Source organism: Lynx rufus, unplaced genomic scaffold (genome assembly GCF_022079265.1).
Source record: "Lynx rufus isolate CCGP_SWC_20201006 ecotype Redwood Valley unplaced genomic scaffold, mLynRuf1.p SCAF_5, whole genome shotgun sequence".
In the NCBI taxonomy this organism is placed as follows: domain Eukaryota; kingdom Metazoa; phylum Chordata; class Mammalia; order Carnivora; family Felidae; genus Lynx; species Lynx rufus.
In genome coordinates this window covers 26,833,071-26,851,192 of record NW_025814867.1, presented here as the reverse complement: position 1 = coordinate 26,851,192, position 18,122 = coordinate 26,833,071, and the positions used below count along the sequence as shown (strand labels likewise).

The 18,122-nt window shown below is 41.3% G+C and overlaps 1 protein-coding gene across 1 annotated transcript in view; it reads right to left on the bottom strand.

Moving 5' to 3' along the window:
• Positions 1-18,122, bottom strand: part of COL6A6 (collagen type VI alpha 6 chain) — a 118,096-nt gene that overhangs the window by 10,751 nt on the left and 89,223 nt on the right. Inside the window, exons 33-35 of the mRNA XM_047100389.1 lie at positions 13,014-13,110; positions 9,071-9,742; positions 6,092-6,185 (exon numbers count right to left, since the gene is read on the bottom strand). Coding sequence (XP_046956345.1) covers positions 6,092-6,185; positions 9,071-9,742; positions 13,014-13,110 — 863 coding nt within the window. The remainder of the gene's footprint in view (positions 1-6,091; positions 6,186-9,070; positions 9,743-13,013; positions 13,111-18,122) is intronic.

Here is an 18,122-nt window from a genome sequence, read left to right as displayed (position 1 = left end):
TGACGTGTGACCCAGTATATGATCTATTCTGGAGAATGTTCCATGTGCACTTGAAAAGAATGTGTATTCTGCTTTAGGATGAAATGTTCTGGATATATGTATCTATTAAGTCCATCCGGTCCAGTGTGTCATTCAAAGCCATTGTTTCCTTAATTTTTTGCTTAGATGATCTGTCCATTGTTGTCAGTGGGGTGTTAAAGTCCCCTATTGTTTTATAAGCAGTGTGTTTATGTTTGCTAGATGTATATATTTGGATGCTTCCAAGTTGGGGGAGTAAATATTTATAATCATTAGATCTTAATTGATAGACCCCTTAATTATAGTACCTTTTTCATTTTTTGTTAGTCTTTGTTTTAAGATCTAGTTTGTATGATTTAAGTGTGGCGACTCTTTCTTTTAACGTCCATTAGCTGGTTGGATGGTTCTCCATCCCCTCACTTTCAATCTGTAGGTGTATTTAGGTCTGAAATGAGTCTCTTATAGTAAGCTTATCGATAGATCTTGGCTTTTTATCCACTGTGATACCATATGTCTATTGATTGGAGCAGTTAGTGCATTTACATTCTGAGTGATTATTGAAAGATATGAATTTAGTGCCATTATGTAACCTGTAGAATTGGTGTTTTTGGTGATGCTCTCTAGTCCTTTCTAGTCTTTGTTGATTTCGGTTTTTGGTTTTTTTTCCTCCACTCAAAGAGTCACCCTTAAAATTTCAGGTAGGTCTGGTTTAGTGGTCACAAACTCCTTTAATTTTTGTTTGTCTGGGAAACTCTTTATCTTTCTATTTTGAATGACAGCCTTGCTGGATAGGGTAGTCTTAACTTCACATTTTTTTCCATTCGGCACATTGAATACATCTTGCCACTCCTTTCTGGCCTGCCAAGTTTCTGTGGACAGATCTGCTGCGAACCTGATCTGTCTTCCTTTGTAGGTTAAAGACTTTTTTCCCTGCTGCTTTCACGATTCTTTCCTTATCTGTGTATTTTGTGAATTTGACTCTGATATATCTGGCAATGGCTCACTTTTGTTGAATTTAATGGGAGCTCTCTGTGCTCCTTGGATTTTGATGTCTGTGTCCTTCCCCAGATTAGAGACATTTTCAGCTATAATTTGCACATATAAACCTTCTGCCCCTTTTCTCTCTTTTCATCTTCTGGGACTTCTATGTTATTATGGTATTTTTAATAATTTTTTTTAATGTTGGTTTTATTTGAGAGACAGAGCATGAGTGGGGGAGGGGCAGAGAGAGAGGGAAACACATAATCTGAAGCAGGCTCCAGGCTCTGAGCTGTCATCCCAGAGCCCGACGCAGGGCTCAAACCCACGAACCATGAGATCATGACCTGAGCCGAAGTCAGATGCTTAACCGACTGAGCCACCCAGGAGCCCCCAGTGTTACTACGTTTTAATAAATTGCTGAGTTCCTTAAGCCTGCCTTAATGATCCCTGACATTTGTTTCTTTTTTTCAGCTTTATTATTTTCCATAATTATACATTCTACATCGCTAACTTGCCCCTCTGCCTTGTCCACCCTTGTTTTATGGCCTCTATTTGGGTTTGCATCTTGGTTATAACATTTTTAATTTTGGCCTGACTAGATTTTAGTTCTTTTATCTCTGCAGAAAGGGATTCTCTGGTGTCTTCTATGCTTTTTCCAAGCCCAGCTAGTATCCTTACAGTTGTTGTTTTAAATTCTAGTTCAGACATCTTACTTATATCTGCATTGACTAAATCCTTGGCCATCTTTTCTTTCTGTCCTTTATTTTGAAGTGAGTTCCTCTGTCTTGTCATTTGGGAGGAAGAAAAAAACAATAATAATAATAATGATAGAATGAAATAAAAAACTTAAAAAAATCAAATAAAGGAAGCTAGATCCTAGGTGTGTTTTGGTCTGCTTGTTAAGAGAAGCTTGATAGGAAAAGGAGAAAAAAGAAACAAAAATTAAAAATAAAAAAATCAAATAAATTAAAATAAAAAATTTTGTCCTTTCTGTATCCAAGAAACAAAGAACACAACAAAAACAAAACAGAAGCAACAACAACAAAAAAACCAAACAAATTAACAAAAACCTCCAAATGAGGTTTCCCCTAGAAACAGTCTCCCCTAGAGCTGAAACTTTGCAGCAGTCTACAGCCAGTAGCCTAGCTGGTGGAAAGGATTTGTGTTGGTCTTCTGGGGGAGGGGCCTGCAGCTCTGATTCTCAGGTGGCTTGCCCCGGTGGAGATGCGCCTGAAAGCACAGGGTAGCCGGGGCTTGGTGTAACAGCTCCATTCTTCACTTGGTGATGCTGTTCATCTCATTGGGGTGGATCAGTGTTGGTGGACTAATGGTAAAAACGGCTTCACCCTGCTCTCCAGTCTCCAGAGCGGGTGGTTCATGCCCTCACCGATGTGTGATCAGTCACCCCTCCTATGTCCCTGGTTTTCATCACCTCCCTACCTTTCCCCTGTGTCTGAGCCATCTGCCTACTAGACGGCGCCTCCCTCCAGAGTTTTGTCTCAGGTGCAGCTGTGTTTCAAAACCCCACACTTAAGAGACCTCTGTGGCTAGAACCCGCAGTGGTCCTCTGGGGGAGGGTCTCACCAGGCTGTGGCTGGGGCTGACTTGTCCCAGGAAATGGTCACACCAATGCACAGCGCTCAGAGTTTATGGAAAACATGGAACAGGTGCCGGGGTTTGCTGCCCTCAGCCAGCAACTTTGTTCCTATACCAGTGAGTGTGGTGGGTTGATGGCTCTCACCAGGTTTTTAGCCATGGAGAGGCCGTATCACCTTTATCCAATGCCCTCCAAGCAGGGAAACCGCTTCTCCCCGCTGTGGCCCACACGGCCTGCTCGCAGGGCTCCACCCTGCTTCCTGGCTGAAGCACTGCCAGGGGCCGACTTCTCAAACTTCAGACTCTGGGCTCTGCTGTTTGTGAAAAAACTGGTGGTATTGAAACCCTCTCCTCCCCCCCCCCCCATCACTGGTTTTGGGGAAATGTTTTCTTGCGCAGTCCCCTGGGCATGTGTTCACACTTCCTCTCTAGCTGCTTTCAGAGGGAGTGCTTTCTTAAACAAACCAGGAGTGCTGCCCTCTCTACCCCGTCCTCCTCTCTGTGAAAACAGCTGCCTTCCTTTGGGACGCTGAGGCTCTTCTCTTCCCCGGGTCACCTTTCTGCATTATGTACTTCGCATGTTCTCTCCCTCAAATTATGCAGATTTCTGTTAATCCTCAGATCGACTGCGGAGGTGTTCAAAATGGTTTGATGTTGATCCAGCTGCATTCGAGGGATGAGACAAGCCCAGGGTCCCCTCACTGCTCCAACCACCTTAGCTCCTCCTCCCATGTTTCTACCAGTATTTTTTAAAGACAGTTTTTCTAAGTTGACAAAAAGGTTCTTCGGTTACTTTAAAAGTTCTTAACAGTTTTGTGGCTTCCACTTTTGCTACTGATAACCCAGCTGCCGGCCTAATTATAGTTTCTTTGTAGATAATTTTTCTTTCAGGCTGTTTTGGCCTTTGGCTTGGCATCTGCATTTTCTTACACGATGTCTAACTGTTGCTTTATTTGTTGTACCTTGTAATTTCTTCATCTTTTAATTCATGTCTTCCACAAGTTCTTAAAAATGATCATCTCTTGATATATTTGAATATTGTCTCATTAATTGTTTCTATTTTATCTGATCCCAAGAATTCCAATTTGATATAGGTTAGGTCTTTCTATTCCATTCTGTCTCTAAGCTGCTTACATTTATCTTCTCTGCACTGTGAGATTTCTTCAGCTTTATTTTCCAGTTCATTATGTTTCTCTTTAGATGTGCCTATTATTCATCCATTGGATGGATTAATTCATCCATTGAGTTTTTTTTTTTTTTTTTTTTTTATGAAGTTTATTGACAAATTGGTTTCCATACAACACCCAATGCTCATCCCAAAAGGTGCCCTCCTCAATACCCATCACCCACCCGCCCCTCCCTCCCACCCCCCATCAACCCTCAGTTTGTTCTCAGTTTTTAACAGTCTCTTATGCTTTGGCTCTCTCCCACTCTAGCGTCTTTTTTTTTTTCTCCCTTCCCCTCCCCCATGGGTTCCTGTTGAGTTTCTCAGGATCCACATAAGAGTGAAACCATATGGTATCTGTCTTTCTCTGTATGAGTTTTATAAATTATGTTTTTAACTCACAGACTATTGTAAAGAACAGAACTACAAATAAATACTTGTCCACTTTTAACCTATTTGGTTCTCCAGATGTTACCATTTTATTACTCCGTGTGTGAGTACACACACACACATGTATATGCCCATACACTCATATCTCCACAAATACACACAAACCCCATCTTCTTTCTTTTTAGGAAAATCACCTGGAAGTAGGCTGCAGACATTATACACATTACTTTCAAATACTTCAACATACCTATCTCAAGAACAAAGACATTCTCGCATACGAACCTCATACAATTACCGCACAAAGGAAATCTACACGAATCAATAATATAATCCTCAAGTTTCCCCAGTTGTCCACCAGATGTCGTTTACATAAGCTTTTTTTCTGACCTGGGATCAGTCAAGGTTCACACCATTACATTTGGCCATTTTGTCTCTTTAGTCTCTCCCATCCTAGCATAGTACCCCACTTCCCCTGGCTGCTCATGACATTGAAACCTCTGAAAAGGCCAGGTATTCTGAAGAAAACTCCACATTCTGGAATTGTCTAGAGGTTTCTTTATTATGAGCCTTGGGTCAAACCTTCCCTGCAAGAATCTCACACAGGTGATGTAGCTCAGGAGGCACCTAAGTCAAATTTTGGTTACAGTGGGTATTGCCAGATCTCACCAGGTACATGGACATTTCCTTTTTTTTTTTTTTTTTGTAATAAGTTAGTAATGTGTGAATGGCTCTGGGACACTCTGAAATAGCTTGTTGCCAAACAACCTGTCACCCCATGTTTTTAGCATTCCTTGATTCTTGTTTGACTCAGTTACTATATTGGAGATAACAAACTGGTGATTTTTTAATTCTATCATTTTCTTCTACATTTACTAGCAGCACATTTGGTAAAAAAGAACTTTTACTACCCTCCTCCATTTTGGGGTCTCTATATAGACTTGTGGATTTTATTTTATTTTATTTACTTACTTACTGAGAGAGCATGCACATGTGCACCAGTGTGTACAAGCAGGGGAGGGGCAAAGGGAGAGAGAGAATCTTAAGCAGGCCCATGCTCAGAGTGAGCCTGAGGCACAGCTCAATCTCACGACCATGAGATCATCACCTGAACAGAAATCAAGAGTTGGACACTCAACTGACTGAGCCACCCAGGGCCCCCTAGACTTGTGGATTTTAAAAACTCATTGTTATAATCCATTACCATTATTCTTTTTGATGTCAAACTATCCAAAATTGGACCATTGGGAATCTTTTCAAGATTGCTCCTTTGTCCTTTTCACATGACACTGCTAGTTTTTGACTACTTCTTTGCTTTCTGGCATTATAAATATTTGAGGGACACATTGTACTTTCCCTGCTACTGCCTAGAATTAGCTGCTTATCTAAGAAACCATGGCTTCTTTGAGTGGGGAATTGTATTTAGAAACCAATATCCAGTCATTAGGTACGCTCATTGCCACTAAAGTGTCTCATTGGTTGGTTTAATTTTTTATGTTTATTTATTTTTGAGAGAGAGAGAGAGCATGGGCAGGGGAGGGGAAGATAGAGAGGGAGACATAGAATCTGGAGCAGGCTCCAGGCTCTGAGATGTCAGCACAGAGCCGGACGTGGGGCCCGAACCCACGAACCATGTGATCCTGACCTGAGTCAAAGTCAGATGCTCAAACGACTGAGCCACTGAGGCGTCCCTCTCATTGGTTGTTTTATTTCAACATTTAGATTTTCCACTTTTAAAAATCGCTTGTTTTTCAGATCAACCTGGTCATTTTTGATTACCTCTTATTTCCTCAAATTATATTTTAATATCATGTAGCAATAGATTTTATCCAAATGGAATGGGGAAGGAGAAAGAGGAAGAAAAGGAAGAGGAAGAAACTATAGAGAGTGAGGAGAAAAAAGGAGGGCACATTCATTTATCAAGTTCTATCAAGCTGAAAATACCTTTGCAACTGCTGTGGGGGCTGCTTCAGATCTGTAGAGCTGAATCTATTGCACTTCATTTTGAAGTTTATTGGTGGATATTTGTTGATTGCACCTAGGAAGAGAAACGTCTGTGATGAGTCTCTTATTCATGGTTATTGACATTACAGCAAACTGTTCTGTATGCAAAGCATCACTTCACCTTTGCAATATTCATAAAAGGAAGATACCAACTAAGGTGGCCATATGAGATGAAAGCAAGTTTCTCAGGGGAGTCTCTAAAACTGGGTTTAGAAAATACATCTCTGCTGAATTTACAGGTGGAGCATTCAACTTACTTTCCAATAGATGCCTTTAGCTGCTAAAGTTGGTCAAACACTAGAGGAGATATTATGAGCCAGTCCTAAAAGTCTGGTCTCTAATTAGCATGAACTAGTCAGAATAGTTATTTTTTATTTGCTCCTTTGCAATATCAAAATGCAAAGGGAAAGGGATATTCCCTTTATGGTTTCTGTATCATTAACAGTAACAATAGTGCCATCTTGGGTTTAATTCATTAGTGGTTCACTTCATTTGGAGGTATATTAATTTTTTATAATAACAAAGCATGCCTCTGCCCACACAATTTCAACATTTTTTAAAAATTTATTTTGAGAGAGAGAAAGAGTGAGCACGCATGAGCATGCCAATGGGGGAGGGGCAGAGAGAGAAGGACAGAGAGAATCTCAAGCAGGTTCCATGCTGTCAGTGCATGACCCGATGCGGGGCTTGATCTCCTGAACTGTGAGGTCATGACCTGAGCCAAAATCAAAAGTCGGATGCTTAACTGACTGAGCCACCCAGGTGCCCCACACAATTTAAACATCTAGGAGCCATTTTTGATGGGACACTTAAAAAAGTGTATTATTTATTTCCTTGCAGCATTAAATTCAACAGGCCTGGTAAACAATTCAATTTCTTCCTTGGTGATCAAGGGTTATTCTAAGTAGCAAGTTTGTCCTGGGTTGTGATACAGCACTGTCTCAAAAGCTGCTGTTGCAGACTGGACTGTGTGATTCTAGACTGAATGGCACAAGGCTATGATCTTTCCCCTCTTGTGCATCTGATTTTTTGTCTTAGTTCTAAGCATCAGGTTGTTTAGCAATTTTGTTTCTCTTAGAAAATTTAAATCTGATGTGGACTGTGCTTGATGGCTACCTCTGTCACTGCATTGAGTTAAGTAAGAGTCAGAAAGGGAGCCGAACTAGCTTCTCCAGGAGGGCAGTTACGGTGTCTGTTATGGTCGGTCGCTCCTTGGTAGGCCCACACCTGAACTGCGAGTGGCTCCGAGTAGGTACCTGATAAATATGTGTTGATGTTGAAGGAGTATGAATCCGTGGACTTGCGGTAAGATTATGTTAAAGCCTGTTTCAATTTCTACTTTTACTGCTATATTTTAAAGATGGGTGGTTTCTAGACACTGAAGTCCTAGAAAAGTGGTGTATAATTGTGTCACAGTAATTAATGGCTTTCAGAAAGCACTTTATAGATCTTTCCCCTCCCCAAGTAATTCTTCTTAAAATATCTCTTCTCCTTTACCTAGGTGGTAATGGGGTGTTGTCATTTATTTATACAGTCTGGCTAATTCCCGTGAAACACCACAAAGAATTTTGGGGGACTGAGCAAAGAAATTTCATCGTAAATGGTCTCGCAATTTTTTGCCTCATAAGGAGTTTTTTGTTTGTTTGTTTACAAGATTCTCAGTCTTGCGATGTTTTCTTTGGCTCTAACCTTACAAATGCCTTGTAATTACTTTTTTCAGAATGATCCCCAGGCCCATTTCCCCCCTTTCTGTTCTCTAGCTCCTGTTTCTGATTCCTATTCCAAAACACATCCACATAAATTTTGTCCTGGGAGACTGCTTCTCCAGTGCTTCTCGAACCATAATGTGCATATGAATCACCTGACGATTTGATAAAAATGTACATTCTGGTTCAGAATGTCTAGAGTAGGGTCTGAAGTTCTGCATTTTTCACCAGCTCCCAGGTAATGCTGATAATGTAGGTCCTAGACTCACATTTGGAGAAGCACAGGACTAGAGGACACAACGTCAGTACCGCCACCAATTTCCCAAGGTTCCTCACGCCTCACCTATATGGGACTAGACAGTCTTTGCAACCTTAACTTGTCTCATTGTGTAATGTCAGTGACAAGTTTGAGACACAATCAGAATCTCCCTTAAGCTACACTGGGGGGTGTTCTTCAGCCTGTGTGTTCATTTTTCTTTATCTGAACTCTAAGGGTTCATTCACCATGAAAATGTTTAGAAATCTGATTGAGTACTTTTCAACCTCCAGAGCCATTAGGACATGGCTTCTTTTTACCCATTCCATCGCATACAAAGTGAACTGCATAGTTTCAAGGCAAAATTATTCCAAGAAATACAGCCCATGTTTCCTTTTTATAGGCACCAGTTACACTAATAGCTGGCATCATAAAAAGTCATTAACAAGGCTGAGAAAGTTTTGCAAGGATGCATGTTTCACTCTGGCAGGTAAAATGGTATCTCCTAATACCTCAAACCTTTGCCTTTGGAACTTGTCAAACAGCAAAGTCGAGAATTGTTCAATTATTCTTTGGCTCTTGCGTTCGGTGTGTCAACTGATGAAGCTTTCCATTGAAGGGCAGTGTGTTAATGTTACATGGCAGGGATTTCTACCTTATAGCTGAAGTCCAGGCTGTGACTATATTGCTCTGTGCAGACAGATGTGTGAGCAGCTGCTTGTTATGATTGCTTCTCCATGGGAACCAGAGGCATAAAAAAGATGAGCCAGAAAATTCAATGCTAGAAATCAGAGGTTTCCTCCCTCTACCACCCGTCATTACCAATTTTCCTTTCTGACCTTGCAGTGCCCTTGAAGACAGAGGTTTCCAGGAATACATGTCAGTTCATCAACCCTTCTTTTGGGAATACCAAATATACTTGTAATGTGTAAAAAAAGAACAGATTTTATGACTTACGCCTGATTGAGTTTACAAAGGATCTCACAAACTTCACACTGTATCTGTGGTCAGGTTTATGAATTCGGCCAAGCTGGACCAAGTGGTGATCCAAAGGATAGCTGGCTAAATCTTCCAGTTCCTTGTCATTCCAAGCGGGGCCAAGGGAAAACACAAATAGGGCATAACCTTGACATTTGGCTCTCAAGGATTCTTTCTTTAAGGTTTCCCTGTCCAAGTGACTGGTTTCCCCAGCAGATATCACAAATATGACTTTGTTTCTTCTCATATTGGGTGTATTTAAAAAGATATTGTCCAGGGTCCACTGTAAGGCATGACCAATGAAAGCGTCTCCGTTTAGTTGTTGAACTGATTCTTCCAAGTGCCTCTTCATGAGGCGTTTACTGTTGTAGGTGGTAAGGTTGAACTCCGTTCTAACAGGACTCTTCTGAGTGTTGGGGAGGAAGTTGGGGGGAGCATGGCTTAATAGGGCCACCCGGTCTCCAGTGACAGAGGTCTCAGGCTCGGAGGTGATCTCAAAGTGATCTAACAGTGCTCCCAAAAAGTGTCTTATGTCTTCAAATTCAGCACTTCCCACATGGCGGGAGCTGTCCAGAAGGAAAGCAGCATCCACGTACGACTGCACAGGGGGTGGTCTGGCTTGATCGCAAAAAGCATCCGGCTTGCATATATCTGCAGACCAAAAGCCACGTAAGGTTACTAAAACAGACTGGACAGAAGAGAAAAGATAGCATCTTAAATATTTTAACATTTGGGATCTACATAATCTTTGATATTAAAATAGTTACTAAATACCTTTGCTATCAACAACAGAAGATTTCCTAGTACATAGTTGGCATCTATATTTAAAAGGTACAGATTTTATACCCAGCCGGTGTCTTGAATTCCATTCCCTAAGGCAGTTTACTTTTAAAACTGAGGCTGCTTTGGACAGAAGCTTAATCTTGGCTGCATTTTAAGTTTATAAAGATTGAAGTAGACAGCTTATCTCATATAAGAGTATACCTTATCATAACATAAAAGCTAATGATCTCTCTAGATAGACAAGATACAGGTTAAACCAATGGCCCTTATCATTATTCTCACACTGTTCTACAATGAAAAGTAGTCTGCTCAAAAAGAGTACAAAAAAGCAATGAATCTTTTACTTCAATTTAAATAAAGGTTTGTAATTCAAAGTCTATCTGGGTGTGGACATTAAGGACAAAGTTGGAGCTCACGTTTGTATCTCCATTGTGCTCATTAGTTGAGAGCTCAATACGTGTGTGTTAAATGAAAATAAATACTGCGTATTAATGGACTTTCACAAAATATGGGGCCATTTAAATACATATGTATATCTCATTTAAAAAAAGAATGTGTAGTAATAAAAGCAGAGAGTGAATTTCACTGAATCTGACCACAATGAATATTCAGAGGAATAAAAGCAGATTTGGAAGTGGAAGGATCTTAGAGGTCACCTAGTCTCATTATACAGAAGAGACTGGGGGTAAGAGGTACAATCATTCTGCCAAACAATACCCTAATGTTTCGAGAAGTTCCTACATATGAAATCAGGGTTTATTTTGAGAGACAAGGCCATGTGGTGTGGCAGCAGCAGGGAGGCCCCTTGGCCTGAGAGCCAGGATGTCTCACTGTGCCCAGTAGCAAACCTGCTGTGTGTCCCTACCCAAGTCACCACTGGGCTTCAATTCTGCACACTTGGGTGGGTCATATTTGTCCAAAGAACCGTTCCAGGGATGATCTCTGCAATCCTGAGGTTTTCAGTAATAGTAGATGGTTAAGGATGAGAATGCCTCTTTGAAAACTCAACAGAAGAAAGAGAAACGGAATAACCAGCATGTGGACAGCTGGCACTTAGAAATAGGTCCGGGGCACGAATCAAAGCAGACAGATGAAAGGTTAATAACCAGAATGCAGATCCTTGGGGACGTAGCAAACTTCCTAACTTCAGTCTTGCTCACAGTCTCCATAAAGATGTGGCTTTGCACAGGTTATGTTACCCTTACTGAAATTCAGTAAAATTTTACGACCATGTTTAACGGTCAGATGACAGAACAGTCACCCGTGTGCAAGGCCGTTTCTAAAATCAGAGACAGCAGGCTGTCCATTTGCTCAATTTTGTGGGGGTTTTTAATTGCAGGAAACTACAGCCAAAATATCTTCGCTTATATGCCTAGGAGACAAAACAAGGATTTGAGCCAAGAAATGGGGCCAAAATCTATCTCCAGTCACACATGTACAACTTCTGGCTGTGCACTACACCAGCACACGTGGTAACTGACATGTCTGAAAGCTCGGCCGAGAGCTGGGGCGGGAGGCCTCTCCCCACAGCACAATTAGCACTGCGGCTGCATTGAGTAGGAAGCCAGTGCCTGGCCAACCCCGTGCCAGAGGGAGAGAGGGAGGGAGAAGAGAAGAGAAGAAGAAAGCTGGAGAGTGAGGGGGGGAGGGAGAGAGAGGGAGGGAGAAAGGAGGGAGAGCAGGAAAGGGTGAGAAAGGGAGGGGAGAGAGGGAGAAAATGGAGGGAGAAGGGGAGAGAGAGGGGGATGGTGGGGGAGGAGCAGAGGGAGAGAAGACGAGAGGGAGGAGGGGGAGGGAAGAGAAAGACACTAATGAGTAGAGAGAAACAGAGGGGAAGACAGAAACAGAGGTGTGTGTGAAGAAGTTCCACTTCTCACTCAGAGTTACCTCCACACTGTGAGGTCATTCATATGCAAGCATTATTAACATGTCATTGATACACATAGAGGAGGAGAGGAACGAAGCATTTTCTTCAAGGCCAAATACCAAGTACCGGGGAGAATAACGGGATCTCTGCTACTCATCAATGGCAGCGTTGTGAAGCCATCTTTCTTGGGTCTCCTCTGGCTCTGCTTCCCTGGGCAAATGATCTCACCTCTCTAAGACTCATTTTCCTTATCCGTAAAATGTAGATAGTAGTAGTTCAAATGTCTCAGGGTGCTCATAAGGATGGGATGAAACAATGAAAAGAGTGCTTGGAACAGGGGCGCCTGGGTGGCTCGGTCAGTTAAGCGTCCGACTTCGGCTCAGGTCATGATCTCGCGGTCCGTGAGTTCGAGCCCCGCGTCGGGCTCTGTGCTGACGGCTCAGAGCCCGGAGCCTGTTTCAGATTCTGTGTCTCCCTCTCTCTGACCCTCCCCTGTTCATGCTCTTTCTCTCCTGTCTCAAAAATAAATAAAACATTAAAAAAATATTTAAAAAAAAAAAAGTGCTTGGCACAGAAGAAGCACAACAGCTTCAGTATCAACCATCGTCAGCACCGCCACCACCGTTACACAAAGCAATCAGAACAGTGCACAGCTCACAATAAATGTCTGGTAACTGTCACAAATCACACCCACCGGGGATGGCAGCGGCTTCCACGGTCTTCCTAATTATCAGTGCACTCAAATTACGAGCACACTCACCTACAGGTCTAGCCACTGGCCACTTCTCTAGCTGGGCCTGCAGACTGAGCATAAAACACAACAACAGATAAACCAGCATGGCAACTCGCTTTGATGCCTCTTTGCAATGAGAAATGCACGGATTTGTACTCGTTTCCACTTGTACTGTAAAGCATTTCTTTGGGGTTGTGAATGCTTGAGATTTAGAAGACACGTAAATTTACTTCATAGCATGAAAAACTTGGCAATGAGACAGGTTGAGTTTTTCTAAAAATCATTCCTGTTTCTGGGAAGCTGCACAAGTGGAGAGGCCTGGAATGCAGTTCTCCTACTCCGATACCTGGGAGGAGACCCTGCTCGCTGGGGTTCCATCTGCGGACAATGCAGCAAGAGGAGGTGAGCGCAGAGCCCCATGGAAATTTTGCCGAGGCCACTCGCATCCCTGCTGCTGCCAAGTTTCAGCCACTCGCGCCAACGGTGACTCAATGTGCTTAACAGGCCTGATCAAATTATGTTCTCTCTGTGGGTCTTACCATAGCAGAAAGTGCACCGCTGGAGTCTCTCTAACGTTGGCGTGTAGTCGGTCCCAGATGGAACCATTATTACTTGGAATGTGCCAGTGTCATCAATCTGCAAGAAGCAGAAGCAAGAGAAAGAACAGCTTAGTGGGCGGGGCTGCAAGAACCTCCCGGCATTGTTCAGAGCACTGAGATCTTCTGAGTGAAATCACAGAATGCACTTCACAACTGCCTCTGAGTTCTCATTAATGAGCCAGGCGTGGAAGCTGGTGTTGCAGACCCAGTTCCACATCCAGGCAGCTCTCCTCTGAACCCCTTCCAATTTAGTCCCATTGTCAGTAACCTCCCTGGGGAGTTTGAGACTGGAGGGCAGGGAGAAAATAAGGAGGCTTCAAATAATGAAGAATAATTAGCTTGTCAGTTAACCGATTCACAAATCCATTGACAGCTGAGGGAAAAGTACGGGTACAGTCGTATCTAATCCCTGAGAGATGGGAAAGACGTTTCCCTACTCTTTCTCAGGGAAGTTTCCTGCCCATACTTTATCCACGAAGGTAGCACTTTGCCAGCCATGGTTAAGCGGGGGAGACTCCATCGCTCTGCAGAGCAGACTGCACCAGGGATGGGCCTCTGAGCCAATCAGATCCATCCTCTCAGGAATTTGGAAGTGGGGCCCTGAGAGCAGCGAGTCCCTCTATGTTGGTGGCAAACGCTAACAGAGCTGTAGGCTGGCCATGTTCTATCTGAGGAGCGATGGGAAGGAAATGAGGGAAGTGGGCAAGAGGAAAGGAAGTGGCGCTCTCCCCGAGGCTTAGCTTTGTTTCTGCCCATCTTTTATTCTGTGTAGAAGGGATGGAGAAATCTGTGCTCACCAGAATTCCTCCCTAGAAGTTAGAATTCTTTATGGGCAAGTCAAATTTCACCGGAAGTAAGAGGCGGTTGCCAAGCACATTTAGAGGGAAAACCTTCATGGCAAAACAAAGCTGAGACTGAGGTTTTCCCGGTAAAAAAAAAAAAAAAAATGGCCTTCCATTTCAGCAGGGAGGACTAGCTCATCACTCAGCTTGATACCATTATGAGAAATTTCCAAAAGGGAGGGCACAGTCCATGTGCTAAGGATTGTAGGGCTATCAGTGCATGGTATCAGAGCATCTGCTTCCAAGTCCTGCTGCATGTGCCTGCACGGGTCCCAAATTTCACACTGGACTGCTGAACTCTCAGACAAATCAAGATTTAGAAAAGCCATGATAATTATGAACAAACTAGGGTTTTATTTATTTATTTATTTTTTTTTAATTTTTTTTTTCAACGTTTATTTATTTTTGGGACAGAGAGAGACAGAGCATGAACGGGGGAGGGGCAGAGAGAGAGGGAGACACAGAATCGGAAACAGGCTCCAGGCTCTGAGCCATCAGCCCAGAGCCCGACGCGGGGCTCGAACTCACGGAGCGCGAGATCGTGACCTGGCTGAAGTCGGACACTTAACCGACTGCGCCACCCAGGCGCCCCCAAACTAGGGTTTTAAAAGATGGCCCCCAAGTAAAAATTCATTGCCACTAAATTGCTGAGTTCTGTTCTTAAAATAATAAATAACAGTTCAAGTGTAGGGAAGTATATCTGAACAGATCAGACAGAAGATAGAAAAAGAGGGCAAAAGGAGAAGTAGTAACATAATTTCCTTTCTGTAACACCAGGTAATGGTACTGGGTTCTCACAAACTTGTATACATGCCTCCATTTTTAGCTTTTCTACACAACCCTGTTTAGCTCCATGAGGGTGAATCTTCTGGTTTTCCATTTTACTCTTATATCTCCGTAGGGTAGGATAGCACCTGGCATATAGGAGGTGCTCACTAAGCATCTGCCAAATGAATGACCCTTGGCCACAATTCTGACTTCTGTTTGCATCTCTAATTCTTTGTCTACTCAAGAGGTGTTTGGAGCTAATGCTGCTCATATTTAGGTGGGTCATTGTCAAGAATCTGAACTTCATTGGCGCTCTTTTGAGATAAATTCCTTCAAGATAGGAGCAAAGACGGGGTGCCTGGGTGGCTTAGTTGGCTGAGTGCCTAAATTTGGCTCAGGTCATGATCTCACAGTTCATGAGTTAGAGCTCTGCATTGGGCTTGCTGCTGTTAGTATGGAGCCTGCTTCAGATCCTCCGTCCCCCCTCTCCCTGTTGCCATCCCCTGCTTGCTCTCTCTCTCTCTCAAAAAAAAAAAAAAAAAAAAGATTCTCTCTGCCCTTCTCCCCTGCTAGTACTCTTTCTCTTTCTAAACAAAAAAGAAAAGAAAGGAGAAAAGAGTCTGTAGGTGATTTGGGCAGGAACTCTGAGTGAGATTAATACTCAAAAGATATAAAAATGAGCCAACCAAGTATATTTTCTCAAGTTACATACTGTGCACCTACCTTTGAGTAGGTGGTGGAATTGTGTTTATTTAAGTTTATATCACAAGTACTATCAATTACTCGTGTTAGGATATTATCTCATGTTTTGTGACTAGATAAAGCCAAGGAATTAAGAGATACAAATTTAACCATAAAATAAATAAATCATGGGATGTAAAATACAACACAGAAGATAAACAATAATATTGTGGTAACTTTGTATGATGACAGATACTACACTTGCCATGGTGAACATTTTGTTCCATATATATATATATATATATATATATATATATTGAATCACTATGTTGTACAACCTGAAACTAAAATAATGTTAATATCAATTGTATATAAAAATTAAAAAAAAATTTTTTTAACTATAAAGATGTCTGAAAAAAGGAGACACAGTAATCTCCAATTTCCAACAAACCAAGAACAGCATATGACTTCAAAACTTTTCAAAAGTAGAAAGTAACCTTTTCTCCAAAACATTATATGACAGCATTTGCATAAATATCAATACTGTTGCTATAGGACTTTCTTTTCTTTTCTTTTTTTTGGGCGGGGGGTGGGGGAGGGAAACAACCAAAGGCAAGCCTTTTAGCAGTTACTTTCCTAGATTATTGGGAACCAAAATCTAAAGTCTACAGCTTTATGCAAGTACATAATAAAGTTCAGATACTAGTGAATCTTTCCAATGTGTAGAATAGTTTTTAAATCTTTTAACAGACAAACTTACAATCATGTGCAAAATGATATAAAAAAGAGTTGGTAGCCATAATAACATAGCTTTGGCATATAATATTTCATAGGTGAATGAGAAACGAAGGACAAGTAATAACTGACACCACAGAAATACAAGGGATTAGAAGAGAAAACTATGAAAAATTATGTGCCAACACATTGGTCAAACTAGAAGAATTGGATAAATTCCTAGAAACATACAACCTTCCAAAAGTGAATGAAGAAGAAAGGGGAAATCTAAACAGTCCACCTACTAGTAACCAAACTGAATCAGTCATCAAAAAGCTCCCCAAGAAGAATAGTCCAGAACCAGACTGATTCACAGGTGAATTCTACCAAATATTCAAAGAAGAGTTAATATCTATTGTCCTCAAGTTATTCTAAAAAACAGAAGAGGAAGGAAAGCTTCCAAATATATTTCCTGACACCAAAACCAGACAAAGACATCACAAAAAAAAGAAGAAAAAAAGAAAACTATATGCTAATATCTATGATAAACATACACACAAAAATCATCAACAAAATATTATCAAACTACATTCAGAAAAAAAAAAAAGGGAGCTTACCAAAAGCAAAACAGAAAATCAGACAAAAAATTAATGGAGGGGTGCCTCAGTTGGCTGAGCGTCTGACTCTTGGTTTCAGCTGAGGTCATGATCTCACCATTTGTGGGTTACAGCCCTGTGTTGGGCTCTGCACTGGATATTATCTCACTGACAGCTTGAAACCTGCTTGGAATTCTCTCTCTGTTCTACATCTCTCAAAATAAATAAACATTTACAAAATTAAAAAAAAAAAAACCAAGACATTAAAAAAAAAATCACTCACCATGCACAATCAAGTAGAATTTAGTCCAGGGACACAAAGATGGTTCAGCATTTGCAAATCAATATATCACATTAATAAAACAAAGGATAAAATTATATGATCATCTCAATAGACGCAGAAAAAGCATTCGACAAAATTTAACATCTGTTCATGGCAAAAACTCTCAACAAAGCAGGTTTAGAGGAAACATACCTCAACGTACTAAAGGCTACATATAAAAACCCCACAGCTAACATCATACGCAATGATGAAAACCTGAGAGCTTTTCTGCTAACAGAAACAAGACAAGGATGTCCATTCTCACCACTTTTTATTCAACATAGTACTAGAAGTCCTAGCCACAGCAATCAGACAAGAAGAAGGAATAAAAGGCATCCGAATTGGTAAGGAAGAAATAAAACTGTCACTATTGGTAGATGACATGATACCATATACAGAAATCTTAAAGACCTCACCAAAAAATTACTGGAATTGTTAAGTGAATTCAGTAAGGTCACAAATACAAAGTCAATGTACAGAAATACGTTACATTTCTATACACCAATAATGAAGCAACAGAAAGAAATTAAGAAACCAATCCCATTTACAACTGCACCGAAAAGAATAAAATATCTAGGAATAAACTTAACCTAGGAGATGAAAGACTTACACTCTGAAAACTACACAACACTGATGAAAGAAATTGAAGATGACACAAAATGTAAAGACATTCCATGCTCATGGACTGGAAGAACAAATAATTGTTAAAATGTCCACACTACCAAAAGCAATCTACCGATTCAATGCAATACCCATCAAAATACCAACAGCATTTTTGGGGCACTTGGGTGGCTCAATCGGTTAAGCATCTGACTCTTGATTTCCACTCAGGTCATGGTCTTGTGGTTCATGAGTTCGTGACTTACATCAGGTTCTGTGCCAACAGTGTGGAACCTGCTTGGGATTCTCTCTCTCCACCTCTGTCCCTACCTGCCTCTCTCTCAAATAAATAAATAATCTTAAAAAAATTAAATAAAAATACCAACAGCATTTTTCACAGAACTAGAACAAATAATCTTAAAATTTGTATGGAACTACGAAAGACCCCAAACAGCCAAAACAATCTTGAAAAAGAAAAACAAAGCTGGAGGTATCACAATACCAGATTTCAAGTTATACTGAAAAA